At 35.0% G+C, this 13826-nt stretch overlaps 2 protein-coding genes, 1 non-coding gene and 1 pseudogene across 17 annotated transcripts in view; 3 read left to right on the top strand and 1 right to left on the bottom strand.

Moving 5' to 3' along the window:
- SRP19 (signal recognition particle 19) overlaps positions 1–13826 on the top strand; it is an 823764-nt gene that overhangs the window by 684473 nt on the left and 125465 nt on the right. The window lies entirely within an intron of this gene.
- Positions 1–13826, top strand: part of APC (APC regulator of WNT signaling pathway) — a 143417-nt gene that overhangs the window by 60185 nt on the left and 69406 nt on the right. For all 15 annotated transcript variants that reach the window (XM_050793029.1, XM_050793026.1, XM_050793021.1 and 12 more), the window contains 3 exons: positions 601–685; positions 1462–1663; positions 9749–9857. In XM_050793029.1, the coding sequence (XP_050648986.1) occupies positions 601–685; positions 1462–1663; positions 9749–9857 (396 nt within the window). The remainder of the gene's footprint in view (positions 1–600; positions 686–1461; positions 1664–9748; positions 9858–13826) is intronic.
- On the bottom strand, positions 11754–12339 carry LOC126957011 (chromobox protein homolog 3-like; annotated as a pseudogene).
- LOC126957700 (U6 spliceosomal RNA) lies at positions 12532–12638 on the top strand. The gene has a single exon (XR_007726884.1). It is a non-coding gene; the product is annotated as a U6 spliceosomal RNA (small nuclear RNA).

The following is a 13826-nucleotide window of genomic DNA, read 5'->3' as shown; positions in this document are numbered from 1 at the left end:
CATTCTTGGAGAAAAAATTATCAAGAAAGGGTTTACATGGGAAAGAAGAAAAGCATCAAAAGTCAAGAAAGAGTGAACATACAGTTATTTGAATATATGCTAATTGTAAATTAGTGTACTAGCAGAATATACTTAAACGTGGTATATTAAAAGCTTGAATGTTGAAGTTGTTAAATAGATTGTGTTAATTTGGTGTTTTTTATGGTCGTGTTGGTACACACTTAAGAGACATGGATTCTAAACACATAAGTAGCTTTTGTAACTTGAGCAAGTCTCTGGGTCTCACTTGTTTTATCTTAAAAATGAGAATAATTCGCATCGTTGGTTTTTTTTTTAAGTTAAAAATAATGAATGTATCTTACGTGTGTTTGTAATACTGTGCATGGAGACTCCCCATACTCACCATTATCACAAAATATCACTATTATTATTTGGCCATGATTTATTTATTAATAATGAATAATAGGTAATATATATAAGGTGCATGTTTTCAGAGTGCTCTGAATTTTTTTCTCAGCGTACTTAAATGTCAAGAAATACAGAATCATGTCTTGAAGTTATTTAGAATTTCATGTTAATATATTGTGTTCTTTTTAACAGGAAGTACTTAAACAACTACAAGGAAGTATTGAAGATGAAGCTATGGCTTCTTCTGGACAGATTGATTTATTAGAGCGTCTTAAAGGTAGATTTTTAAAAAGATGTTTTAAAATAATTTTTTAAGCTCAAATTGTCATCTTTAGATGTGTAGATCCAAGTATAGCTTCTCTCGATTTGGGTGTTGGTATCAGTTTTCTTGGTGTATTAGCTTTACCGTCAGGATGTAATTGTTAAAAGTACAAATAAATAAAAAATGTGTTTGTGTGTCATTTCTTCAGTTAAACATTTAACTGGCTTTGAATTAACTATTTTAAATCTCTTCCTTAAATAATTTTCAGCTCTTTTTAAAGCTTGTTGCTATTCTGCCAGTCACTAAATAGAACTTTAATATTCTATATGCCATAGACTTGAGCCCACTGTCTCATTGGAAGAAGTATTGTCTTCTTCATTCAGTATAGAAATACTTTAACCTGTTCACATATGTAAGTTGATAAGTCGTTTTGAGCAGTTTTAAAAGGATATTTTTCTCATTTTGTTGCTTGAAAATTCTAATGTCAGAACAGAGAAAGTGCTTGATAATAATTGAAGCCAGACAGGGAAATTACTTTTGAATTCCAAAATATTATTTAGAGGAAGTCTAAGGAAGTATATTTTATCTAATTTTCCTTTAACATAGTCCTTATTTTTACTCTGACCCAAGTGGACTTTGCAGGGAAAGTCCTAAATAATTTTTTCAGTCATGTATATTTGTGGCTAAAATGTAAACCTAATATTTCACTTTAAAATAATATAATAACATTAAGTATATTTTAGACCACTTAAAGCAATTGTTGTATAAAAACTTGTCTCTATTTTATTTAGAGCTTAACTTAGATAGCAGTAATTTCCCTGGAGTAAAACTACGGTCAAAAATGTCCCTCCGTTCTTATGGAAGCCGGGAAGGATCTGTATCAAGCCGTTCTGGAGAGTGCAGTCCTGTTCCTATGGGTTCATTTCCAAGAAGAGGGTTTGTAAATGGAAGCAGAGAAAGTACTGGATATTTAGAAGAACTTGAGAAAGAGAGGTAACTTTTCTTCATATAGTAAACATTGCCTTGTACACTCCAGTTTATTGTTATTTTGTAATATAATATGTAAATTGTGAATTTATGGTAGGTGATAGCCAACACTTAGAGCATTTTGCATTTTTAAACTCAAAGATAGAATGTTATTGATTGCACTTATATTAAATCTAAAAATGTAAACAAGGCCGTTTCCTGGGATTCCGAAGACCTATTTTGTCACTTAAATACTTTGTTTTTTTGTTCGTTTATTGGGATTTATTTTGAGACAGGGTGTCACTGTGTCTCCCAGGCTGGAGTATAGTGGCATGATCTCAGCTCACTGCAACCTACACCTTCTGGGTTCGAGTGGTTCTCGTGCCTCAACCACCCAAGTAGCTGGAACTATAGACGCCTACCACCAGGCCTGGCTAATTTTTGTATTTTTGGTAGAGATGGAGTTTCTTCATGTTGACCAGGATGGTTGTCACTTAAATACTTTGACTACTCTGTACATTGAGTAATACACATAATTGTAATATTTATATGTAGTTAAAATAACTTGCCAGATACTTTGGCCCACACCTGTAATCCCAGCTACTCTGGAGGCTGAGGCGGTAGGATTGCTTGAGGCCAGGAGTTCAGAACCAGTCTGGGTGACGTAGTAGGACTCTCTCGTTTTTGTTTTTTTTTTTTTTTTTTTTTTTTTGAGATGCAGTTTCACTTGTTGCCCAGGCTGGAGTGCAATGACGCAATCTCGGCTCAGTGCAACCTCTGCCTCCCAGGTTCAAACGATTCTTCTGCCTCAGCCTCCCAAGTAGCTGGGATTGCAGGCATGTGCCACCACGCCTGGCTAATTTTGTATTTTGAGTAGAGACAGTGTTTCACCATCTTGGTCAGGCTAGTCTCAAAATCATGACCTCAGGTGATTCCCCCACCCCCAGCCTCGGCCTTCCAAAGTGCTTGGATTACAGACATGAGCCGCTACGCTTGGCCAAGACTCTGTCTCTACTTAAAAAAACAAAAAAAGGTAGTAACTGATTTTTATTGAATTTCTGATTATCTATTGAAGTATATTCAGTAACTACTAGATTCAGTAAAAGATGACTCTTTTCATTATGGAAGGCCCACTACAAGTGGCTACAAATGAAATATGTCTTTATTTTTTTAAATTTATAAATAATTGTACATTTCATGGGGTACATAGTGATGTTTCTACACATACAATTTATTGCAATCAGATTAGCATATCTGTCATCTCAGACATTTATCATTTCTTTGTGTTGAGAACATTCACTATCTACCATCTAGCTATTTGCAGCTATGTAATATTGTTAACTATGCTCATTCTACAGTAGTATAGAACACTAGAACTTATTCCTCCTATCTAGCTGCAATTTTATATTCTTTAACAAATCTCTCTTTTTCTCTTCTTTCCCTCTGTGTTTCCTAGCCTCTAGTATTTACTTTTTACTTCTATGGGATCAACAAAACATTTCTTTTTTCTTTTTTTTTTTTGAGACAGTCCTGCTCTGTCGCCCAAGCTAGAGTGCAGTGGCGCAATCTCGGCTCACTGCAACCTCCACCTCCTGGGTTCAAGCAATTCTCGTGCCTCAGCCTCCCGGGTAGCTGGAATTACAGGCACACCCCACTGTATCCAGCTCGGGTAGCTGGAATTACAGACACATCCCACTGTATCCGGCTAATTTTTGTATTTTTAGTAGAGACGGGGTTTCACCATGTTGGCCAGGCTGGTCTCGAACTCCTGACCTCAGGTGATCTGCCTGCCTTGGCCTCCCAAAGTTTTGGGATTACAGGCATGAGCCACTGTGCCTGGCTAACAAAACATTTCTTAATGTATAAGTTTTAATACCTGAAAAAAAATTGCTTGATGTATGGAATGAGTTCTGATTTTTCACAGCTAGTGTATTAATTCTTCTCTTTCTAAAGTTAACATTATCTCGCTGCAGATACCAGACTATAGATCTTTATCAGGAACTTTGTCAAATGTTTTATGTCCCCTAAAAGATTCCTTAATGTACATATTAGGAAATATCTTTATTATCTTTGTATTTCTAAAAGTTCTATTAGACATTCAGAAAATGGTAAAATATATACAACCTTCATATTGTCTCTGTGACCTTGGTCAAGTCATTAAATTTTTGTGCCATTTTCTTCTGTAAGATAAAGATATGGTTCTACTTTGTGGCATTGTTGTGATAATTGAATATTAGTATATAGGAAATACCCAGCATATCTCATTGAGGGGCAGAAGACCTTTTATTACTTTCTGTCCAGTTTCATATGTGCCCATTTATGAAAATAGGGATAATTATCTGGACCAGAAATGATGTTACACTGTCTTTTATTTCTTAAGTTTACATAAGTCTCTGTTTCATACATTGATCCTAGACTATTGAAACACCATCCTGAAAAATAAGGAGTGAACTAGGGTCCATGATCATCTCTTTTTCCTCTTTGAGCTCTGTTAAGAGGCAAAGGGCATGCATACCAACCTTTCCTTACTTGCTTTCTTTTCCTTACTTTGCTTTATGTAGGCACAGTCCTGATTTTATTAGCAGAGAGAGGGAGTTTCAGAGAAAAATATTAATTTTTGAAATAGGTTTTACTGCAAATACTAGTAAACCTAACAAATGCAGCTGTAAGTGGTAAGGAATACTTGTAATAAAAATGTTCTTATTTTCTGTCTTGACATTATTTCTTGCCAGTCTTCCGGAGTTCTTTGCATCTAAATTTAGGAAAAGCTTATTTCTCTGTTCAAAGACTTGAATGCAGTGATCTCCATGTTTTATTTGTTATTTAATACCACTGTAAATAACTTTAAGCTAGTGTTCTGACTTAACTCCAAGTGGAAAATACATTTCTTTTTAAAAATATTTAAAGGTGCTTTAGCCTTTTCTGTTGTTACTATAGAAAAGACGTCTTGTTTTTGTTTTCGTTTTTCTCCCAAAATATGGCCCAACTTCTAATTCAGGCTTTATTACACACTACAAAAAGTTGCTGTATCTGGAGAGAAAGAGGTGTCAGCATAGTGTTGTTAGAAGGTTCTCAACTCTGACTGATCATTAGTATCACTAGCTTAGCTTTATAAAGCATCATAAGTGAAAAGTATCAGTATTCCTTTCCTATATTCAGTCTCATTTCCCATGAGATAGTTACTTCTATAACTCTAAATAATATGCTTATATACTAGTATTGGACATGACTTACTGACTCACCACTCTGAAAGATGAAGATTTGTTAAATTTACTCAATTATCCATCCAGTTTTTAATTCTGTACCAATTCTTTGGTTGAATTTGTATACATAAACACATAAGCAAATACACATACATATATGTAAGTTCTATTTCTTGTTCTTTCCTGTGACTGACTGTGTCTGTTGAAGCCCCACTGTATAAGATTTGGCAACTCTGTGTTTACTTTTATTTTGTTAAGACTGTTAACAGTTACATCCTGCTATATATATTTGAGTCTTCATTTTTTTTCCTGTAAATTAAGCATAATGTTGATGTGAAATAAGTGGGTTTTTTTAGGACTCTGTAGTTGTTGGACACTGTGAGTCAATAGTATGGCAGAATTAATTTTTCCTCCCCGTTGATAGAATATCATACCCTTTGTGCTTCTTAAAGGAAGATGATGCTATTTGAACTGTGTCTGTCTTATATAGCTCTTGGTTTTTGTCTCAAGTTTCTAATTTTTCTTTCTTTTATGTTTTTGGGAGTAGAAACTTGTGTCTTTATGGTAATATGAAGATCTAGTTTCATTGTATTCATAAATAAATTTTTATTGGAGCCAATGAATTTTTCTGATCTAATTTGGACCATTTGCTTCCTGAGCCTGCTACAATACTGTCATACCATTGTTGTCATTACGCTTCCCATTTAGGTCTAATATATTTGGGTGTTCTTGACTCTTTTTTTTGTAGGAGAGAGATAAATTGATTTCTTGCTTGTGTGATAGTATACTTATTTTGCTCTCACACTTGATTGATAGTTCAGGTAGGTTTAGGTTCAAACTCATTTTTCTTCATTATCAAGGTACCAATGAGAAATTTGATGCCAATCTGAATGTCATTCCTTTGTAGATGGCAATTTTTCCTCTTTCGAAGCTTTTGAATGTTTTGGTATGCATATTTTCTTCATTCATCATGCTGAATATTTACTGTACCCTTTTCATCTGGAAATTTATTTATTCAGCTTTTTTCTGTTATATTACTTCTTTGATGATTTTCCCCTTTAGTTTTTTCTGTTCTTTCTTTCTAGACCTTCCTAAAGTCATAGTTTATGTCTTCTTCCTTTATCTGTACTCCTCAAGATAAATGCTAGAAGTTAGTCAAGCCAGGACTTAAACCCAGCTTGTAGCTTTATAACCTTTTTGAACCTCAGTTTTCTAGTTAGTGAAGTGATCATGAGAATAACGACCTCAAAAGATAACAAGAGGATTAAATTAGATTTTTTAAAAGTCCTTAGCACTATGCCCAGTACATACAGCATTCAATAATGTTAGGTATTGTTGTTGTCATGTTCACTATTACTTTATTTAACAAATATTTATTGACTGCTAATACAAATGTGCCATGCTCTTCTAGGTGACCCCCAGTAAGGTAGAGGACTAAGAAGACATGAGATTTATGTGAAAAAGCATTTTTAAAGAAGGCCATTGGCAATCACAAAATAGGCCTTTAGTACACTAAACCCTAGTGACCCTACCTGTTCTGAGTCTAGCCTTAGTTTCAGTTCTGAGCCTTATGAATTGCTGTTGTGTGAGTCACAAGGTCTACTACTGTAATTTAATCACTTGCTATCATTTTAGCTGAAGACACTATAACCTTGGCTTCCCCAGAGCATTTTACTACAGGTTAATCTTAAACTTTATAGTAGCAGATTGCCGCTAGTGTCCCTAACCTCGCCCTTACTTCAACACTGCCACTGACATTGGCCTGTCAATTTAAGCACTTTTAATGCCCAGCTCTTTTTTTTTTTTTTTTTTTTTAAAGACAAAGTCTCACTCTGTCACCTAGGCTGGAGCGCAATGGCACGATCTTGGGTCATTGCAACCTCTGCCTCCCTGGTTCAAGAGATTCTCATGCTTCAGCCTCCCGAGTAGCTAGGACTACGAGTGTCTGCCACAATGCCGAGCTATTTTTGTATTTTTAGTAGAGACAGGGTTTCACCATGTTGGCCAGGTTCGTCTCAAACTCCTGACCTCAAGTGATCCACCTGCCTCAGCCTCCCAAAGTGCTGGGATTACAGGCGTGACCCACCATGCCTGGCCCCAACTCTTATTTCATAAGTTCATTTATTAGGAAATAATGGACGAAATATTAGCATCACCATTTTTTTTACTCTTTTTCCCACCTTGGACCTGGTAGGTCCTACAGGTCCTCACTAGGGAAAACTGAAAAATAGAATTAAATCTCATCTTTATGAGAGTTGTGATACCCAGCTGTGAATGAAGTTCAGGCTTTCTGCAGTGCTTTCTCCTGTTTCTGTTGTCAGAAATCGGAGGGAGAGAGCAGCTTGTCTTTAGTCTGCCTTCCCTGAGGGATGCAACGTCGTAAACAGGGGCTTCCCTCTTTCCTAATCAGTCCGTCACTATTAAAGTTGCCACATAAGAACAAAAGCTTATTTCTTATTTTTTGAGTTGCTTCTCAGTAAAGGAAAATACATTTTAGCAAGAACAGAGCCTTCTACATACTCACATTTGTACTCACTACTAAGATTCATTCCATATTTCCTAAGGAACAATAATCAAGCAGAACTTTTAAAGTAATAGTATCAGAGTGGGGAACATCTCTCTGTATGACCAAACTCCAGAATCTATAATAGAAAATATCTACAAATCGGACTGCATGGAAATCAAAATTTTCTACATGGCAAAACGTTACAGATGACCCTTGAACAATTCAGGAGTTGGCCTACCCACCCACTCCGTGCAGTCAAAAATATATATATAACTTTTGACTCCCCCAAAACTTTACTGATTGCCTGCTATTGACTGGAAGCCTTACTGATAACATAAACAGTCAAGTAACAAATATTTTATATGTTATATGTAGTATATACTATGTTAAGTTAGAGAAAAAATGTTATTAAGAAAATCATAATGAAGTGGAAGGAAATTCATGTATATGTGGACCCATGCAGTTCACATCCATGTTCAAGCGTCAACTGAGTAAACAATGTTAAAAAAACAAGTGTTGAGAAAATATATATGCAACCCAACAACTGACAAAGCACTGTCATTTTTAATACAGAAAAGGTCCTACAAATAAGAAAAAATCACAGAAAAGAAAATACAAATGGTTTATAAACTTAAGCAAAATGTTTAGTCTCACTCATAGTAAGAGAAATCAAATTAAAACCAGTGATACACCATTTTAAAAAAAACTAGATATGAAAAAGTAAAAAGTTGAATTAAACACTTAAATTGGTGATGATGGTAGCATACATTGGTATAACATCTCACAAGGGCAGTAAGTTAAAAATTTATATATTCTAGGAATTTCTTTTATATAAATGCATGTACATGTATGAAATGAGGTATATCTATAAGACTATTCAATGCGGCATTGTTTATAATAATAAACGATTAGAAACGCCCTAAGTACCTGCCAACTAAGAGTTGGTTATAGTGTATCCCTACATAGATTTATGAATACTAGGGAATTCTTGGAATATTACGCAGCTAACAAAAAAAAATACCTAGTATAGATTGAGCATCCCAAATCTGGAAATAGAAAATTCTCCAAAATCCCAAAGTTTTTGAGTGACATGATGCTCAAAGGAAATACTAATTAGAGCATTTTTGGATTTGAGATGCCCAACTGTTAAGTATAATAGAAATATTCCAAAATCCAAAAACACTTCTAGTCACAATCATTTTGAATAAGGGATACTCAACCTGTGCCTTATTTGTGTTCTGCAAGATCTACTTTTTTTTTTTTTTTTTTTGAAAGAAGTCTGTTGCCCAGGCTGGAATGCAGTGGTATGATCTCAGCTCACTGCAGCCTCAGCCTCCTGGGCTCAAGTGATTCTCCCAGCTCAGCCTCCTGAGTAGCTGGGACTATAGGTGTGCACCACCACACTTGGCTAGTTTTTGTATTTTTTTGTAGAGATGGGATTTTGGGGTTTGGGTTTTTATCATGTTGCCCAGGCTGGTATTGAACTCCTGAGCTAAAGTGATCCACCTGCCTCGGCTTCCCTAAGTTTTGGCATTACAGGCATGTGCCCCACACCTGGCCCCCAGGATCAATTTTTAAGTGAAAAAAAGTTGCAGGACAACATGTACTATAATAATACGCTACTATTTATGTTTAAAATGAACATATAAGTATGCACATATATCCTTACATTTTTATAGAATAGCTCTAGAAATACACATAAGAAAATTATAACAGTGGTAGCTCTGGCAAAAAGCCACGTGAAAAAAGATAGATTATATACTTTTTTACCTCTTGAGTTTTATCCCTGTAACACTCTTACTGTGCATTTATGTTTACAATGCTCAGGTATACAGTATCTTAATACAGATTGCTATGGAGAACACCACCATTTGGTGTTAAAATTCCAAACTAAGAAGTTTCTCTCCCTCATGACTTCCTCTTATTTCAAAATGACAGTATATTTCTTATTATTGTGACTGCCGTGAAGCTGAAAGCCACATCAGTGTCCAAGGTCGTAGCTTCCTATATTCTAGGTTTGTCTTCTGGCATCATTGTTGCTTTTCTTAATTCCTTTACTATGCTCTTTATTCTTATACTAATTTTGAGTTTTGTTATATCTGTACCTTTTACCTATCATTATTTTCTTAGACTATAAATATGAAGAAAGCCTTTAGTGAAGTGTAAGTATTGTTTTAAGGATGATTACCCGTTTATTTAGAAAAAAATGTTCTTTTTAATACTCTAATTATAATGACTGTAATATTCTAAGTCCTACCTTTAAAATTGAAATCAATGTAAATTTTTTGAGTAATTCATTATTAGCACTTTAGGTAGAGAAGTTTGCAATAAAAACTGGTGTAAGTATTGCTCTTGTGCAGTCTGTATTAGCATTGTTTAAACATACCTTTTTTAAAAAAATAGGTCGTTGCTTCTTGCTGATCTTGACAAAGAAGAAAAGGAAAAAGACTGGTATTATGCTCAACTTCAGAATCTCACTAAAAGAATAGATAGTCTTCCTTTAACTGAAAATGTAAGTAACTTGGCAGTACAACTTATTTGAAACTTTAATAACTTGATATATTAAAGTACCTAGGTAATCCATTAAAATTCAGGATAACTGAATTTATAGTTATTTGTAAACTGTAATATATTTTACCCATCTTTAGGCCTGAATATATAATAGTTAATGAATTTTTGTTTGTAAAGATGATAAAACTATTGTGCTCAAGCAAATGTTTTATTTAAAGCTCTTATTTAGAAAATCTATAAAGTTTGAATTCTAGAGGACCTCATGGTTCAACTAGGCAACTAGTTTTTTATTTCTGTGTATTGAATTGTCAAACATATTCTATAGAAATATTTGTTACCATCTGCCTATTTTTTGTACTGTTACAGGAATTATGCCATATAGTTTTTGCAATAAAAATATCTCTGAAAATATTCCAGATATAAATGCCAATAGCTATAGTACAGATATTAGCATTTTTGCAAACACTAAAGTTGGTTTGTTTTGCAAATATAACTATGTTTTAAAATTTTTTTAAGGAATATGGAACTATTGACCACTGTCCACCAGTATTCACAATAAACTAACAGTGTGCAGTTGAGTAACATTCTGATTTACTACAAGGGGTTGTTTTTCTTGTCCTCCGCTGAACCAGTAAAACATATACTGAAAAGATCGAACCTACATGTAATGAATGTGTTGGAGTAAAGAAAATATATGCAAGTCAATAGTTTAGATTACCGAAGTTTGTTCACCCATTTATGACAGCAGGTCCTAACCATCTGATTAGGTTTCCATGAGCCAAGTCTTAGACATGAATCGTGACCTTTTAGTCAATGTAACACAGGGACTTCAACTTTTTGTTAAGAAATGACTCATCATGGCAGAGGCTCACGCCTGTAACCCCAGCATTTTGGGAGGCTGAGGAAGGTGGATCACTTAAGGCCAGGAGTTCGAGACCAGCCTGGTCAGCCTGGTAAAACTCTGTCTCTACTAACGTAAATACAAAAATTAGCCAGACGTGGTGGTCCATGCCTGTAGTCTCAGCTACTTGGGAGGCTGAGGCAGGAAAATCACTTGAACCTGGGAGGCAGAGGTTGCAGTGATCCAAGATCATACCACTGCACTCCAGCCTGGGCGACAGAGCGAGACTCCATCTCAAAACAAAAAGAAAAAACAAAAAGAAATGACTCACCAGAGGAATCTTTTAAGTGTCCATTTAACTGTCTTGGTTAGCTAATTAAAATACACTAGGATTTGTCTAGTTTCCTCATCTGGATGTTGTTGGCAATGGTAAAATTTTTCGTTTTAGAAATTGTGTAAACCATTGCATTTACAGATACGAATTCTGATATGGCTGCTTTTAAATTATTCAATTTAAATTGTCCAGTTACTTAAAATCATTTATTTAACTTGAAATGTATGACTTCAGGAGATTTTTCAATTTAACCTGAAGTGATTTATTTTTCTTAGATTGCTCAGACTGATGACATTTCAGAAACATTGGATTACCTGTGATTTTTGTTTTCGTAAATGTTTAAAAACAATAAAAAAGAAAACATTTACGTGTGCATTTTCTTTATACACACACACACACACAAAATAAGAAACCCAGAATGGTCCTTAGGCATATGAAAACAGAAGTTCTGATTGAGTAATGGCTATGGAAATTGCCCCTAATATATTTAGAAAAGCTGTTCTCTCATGCAGTGGATATAATATACCATGGTATCTAATGTGTTTTTTTTTTTTTTTTCTGATGAAGGAAGCAACTACAGAAAGCTTTTATTTGTTTGTTCAAAGTAACCAGTGCTATCAATTCAAAAGAAAATCCACAACAACTCTCCCAATACTACTTTCAAAACGAACATACCAAACTTGATTTTCATTAAAATGTAGTTATTTCTTCACACTAGTAAATCAAAAACCAAGACCCATATAAAACAGTGTGAACAGTTGCTGTGCTTCATCTTCTGGACAAGAATGCCAAGTTAATTTCTCTTTAAAAAAAGCAATTACAATTTGAGGACCCTTACATTTTCCTCTTCTGCCAGCAGCAACTCTGCCTAATCTGAATCCTTCCATTTCATGAGAAACAGCAATTCTCCACTGCTGTCTGTGGCACCAATTACTCTTTCAGGATCAAGACATCTGGCAAAGCTTTTTGGTTTGTCAGCAGCATCCCTTTTCTTCTTTGATTTACTGTCATCAGATTCACTGTCAGATAAAGATTATCTGTTTGTGCCATCTTTTTCTTGACTAGTTTTTTGAAAATTAAGAAATGCTTCAATTAACCCTGAACAATCTAAATTTTCTTTAGGTTCCCAACTGTTGTCAGCATCTGTAAATCCCTTCCACTTCAGGAAGTATTCCACTTTCCCATTCACTACACGTCAGTCTAGTACATTTTCCACCACAGATTCTTCCAGCTCTACCTCTTCCTCTTTTTTACTCTTTCCATTCTGTTTGTTTCCATTTTTTGCAATGTAGTTTTATCGGAGGCCATTTTTTGTTGCAGACTTGAGGAGCTGATATTCACCACCTCCAAGCCGCTCCGGGTTATAGGTCTGCAGTGTTCTATAAAAAAAAAAAAAAAAAAAAAAAAAAAAATTCTAATCCCGTCAGCCTCTCCCTCTCCGTGTCAACGATTTTATTCATGGGATGGCACATATAAGAATATTTCTCAAATACATTTGTAGTGGCCGTGTCAGCAGCACATATCCTAAAACTGGAATGATGCAGAGGAGATTAGCATGGCCCTTGCTCAAGGATGACATGGAAAATCATGAAGTGTTCTATATTTAAAAAAAAAGAAAAAAAAATACATAATCTCAAACAAGACTACCTATTTTAACTATTATCCATAAATATTTCATGTAACTTTTTGTTTTTGTTTTGTTTTTGTTTTTGTTTTTTTGAGATGGAGTCTTGCTCTGTTGCCCAGGCTGGAATGCAATGGCGCAATCTCAGCTCACTGCAACCTCCGACTCCCGGGTTCAAGCGATTCTCCTGCCTCAGCCTCCCAAGTATCTGGGACTATAGGTGCATGCCACCATTTCCAGCTAATTTTTTGTACTTTTAGTAGAGGTGGGGTTTTACCGTGTTAGCCGGGATGGTCTGTATCTCCTGACCTCGTGATCCACCCGCCTTGGCCTCCCAAAGTGTTGGGATTACAGGTGTGAGCCACCATGCCTGGCCACGTGTCATTTTTTAAAAGAAAATAGGCTAATTAAAATAAAACTTATTCTCTTAGCTTAGATTTTTCATTTTCTACTACTACTATGAGAGACCAAAATAGACAAAAAGGTAAAAGTTGAAAGAGAGAAAACCTTTTTGAAAACATGTAACTAACCAGGTTTCCTGAGTGGACATTGGCTGACAGGAGGTGGAACTGGAAGCTTACGTGCTCACTCTCCTAGAATAATCATTCAGGGTTTTAAGAGAGAGAGAATCCCTTTTTCTGACAGGGCCCTTAACATGTTAACACTTAACAGTGCTCCTGGGAATTAAGGAGCACAGGTAGTGAGAGAACATTTATTGGAGAATTGTTAGCATGTGAGGATTAGGAATTTGGGGGGATTTGTTGAGACTATAACTTTTATAAAGAAAAATACCAAAGTGTAGTTTTGCTTACCATTAACTTTGGTCATTAGAGAATACACAAAATCCAGAATCCAACTGTCTACATGAGGTCAGTTTCAGGAAAGAGCTTAAATGTACATGACGATTCAAGAGTATTTGGTTACTATCTGAAACAAAGATCAGTTGTCAAGTTGATTATTCTCTACTAATTTATTAAGTGATCACATTTATTTAATATGATATATAAGACATTATCGGGGACCATTGGCAACATTAGCAAATTTAAACTCTGCTTGTATTTTGTAACTTTTTTAATTTCACAAATTTTGCATTTATGTTGGGAAGCCAAGTTAATGAACACTTTATGTGGAAATACCTACTTATCAAAATACTAAACATTACTGAAAACAT

This window comes from Macaca thibetana, chromosome 6 (assembly GCF_024542745.1).
Source record: "Macaca thibetana thibetana isolate TM-01 chromosome 6, ASM2454274v1, whole genome shotgun sequence".
In the NCBI taxonomy this organism is placed as follows: Eukaryota; Metazoa; Chordata; class Mammalia; order Primates; family Cercopithecidae; genus Macaca; species Macaca thibetana.
Note: the sequence above shows the minus strand (reverse complement) of the source record. Positions and strands in the feature narration are given on the sequence as shown.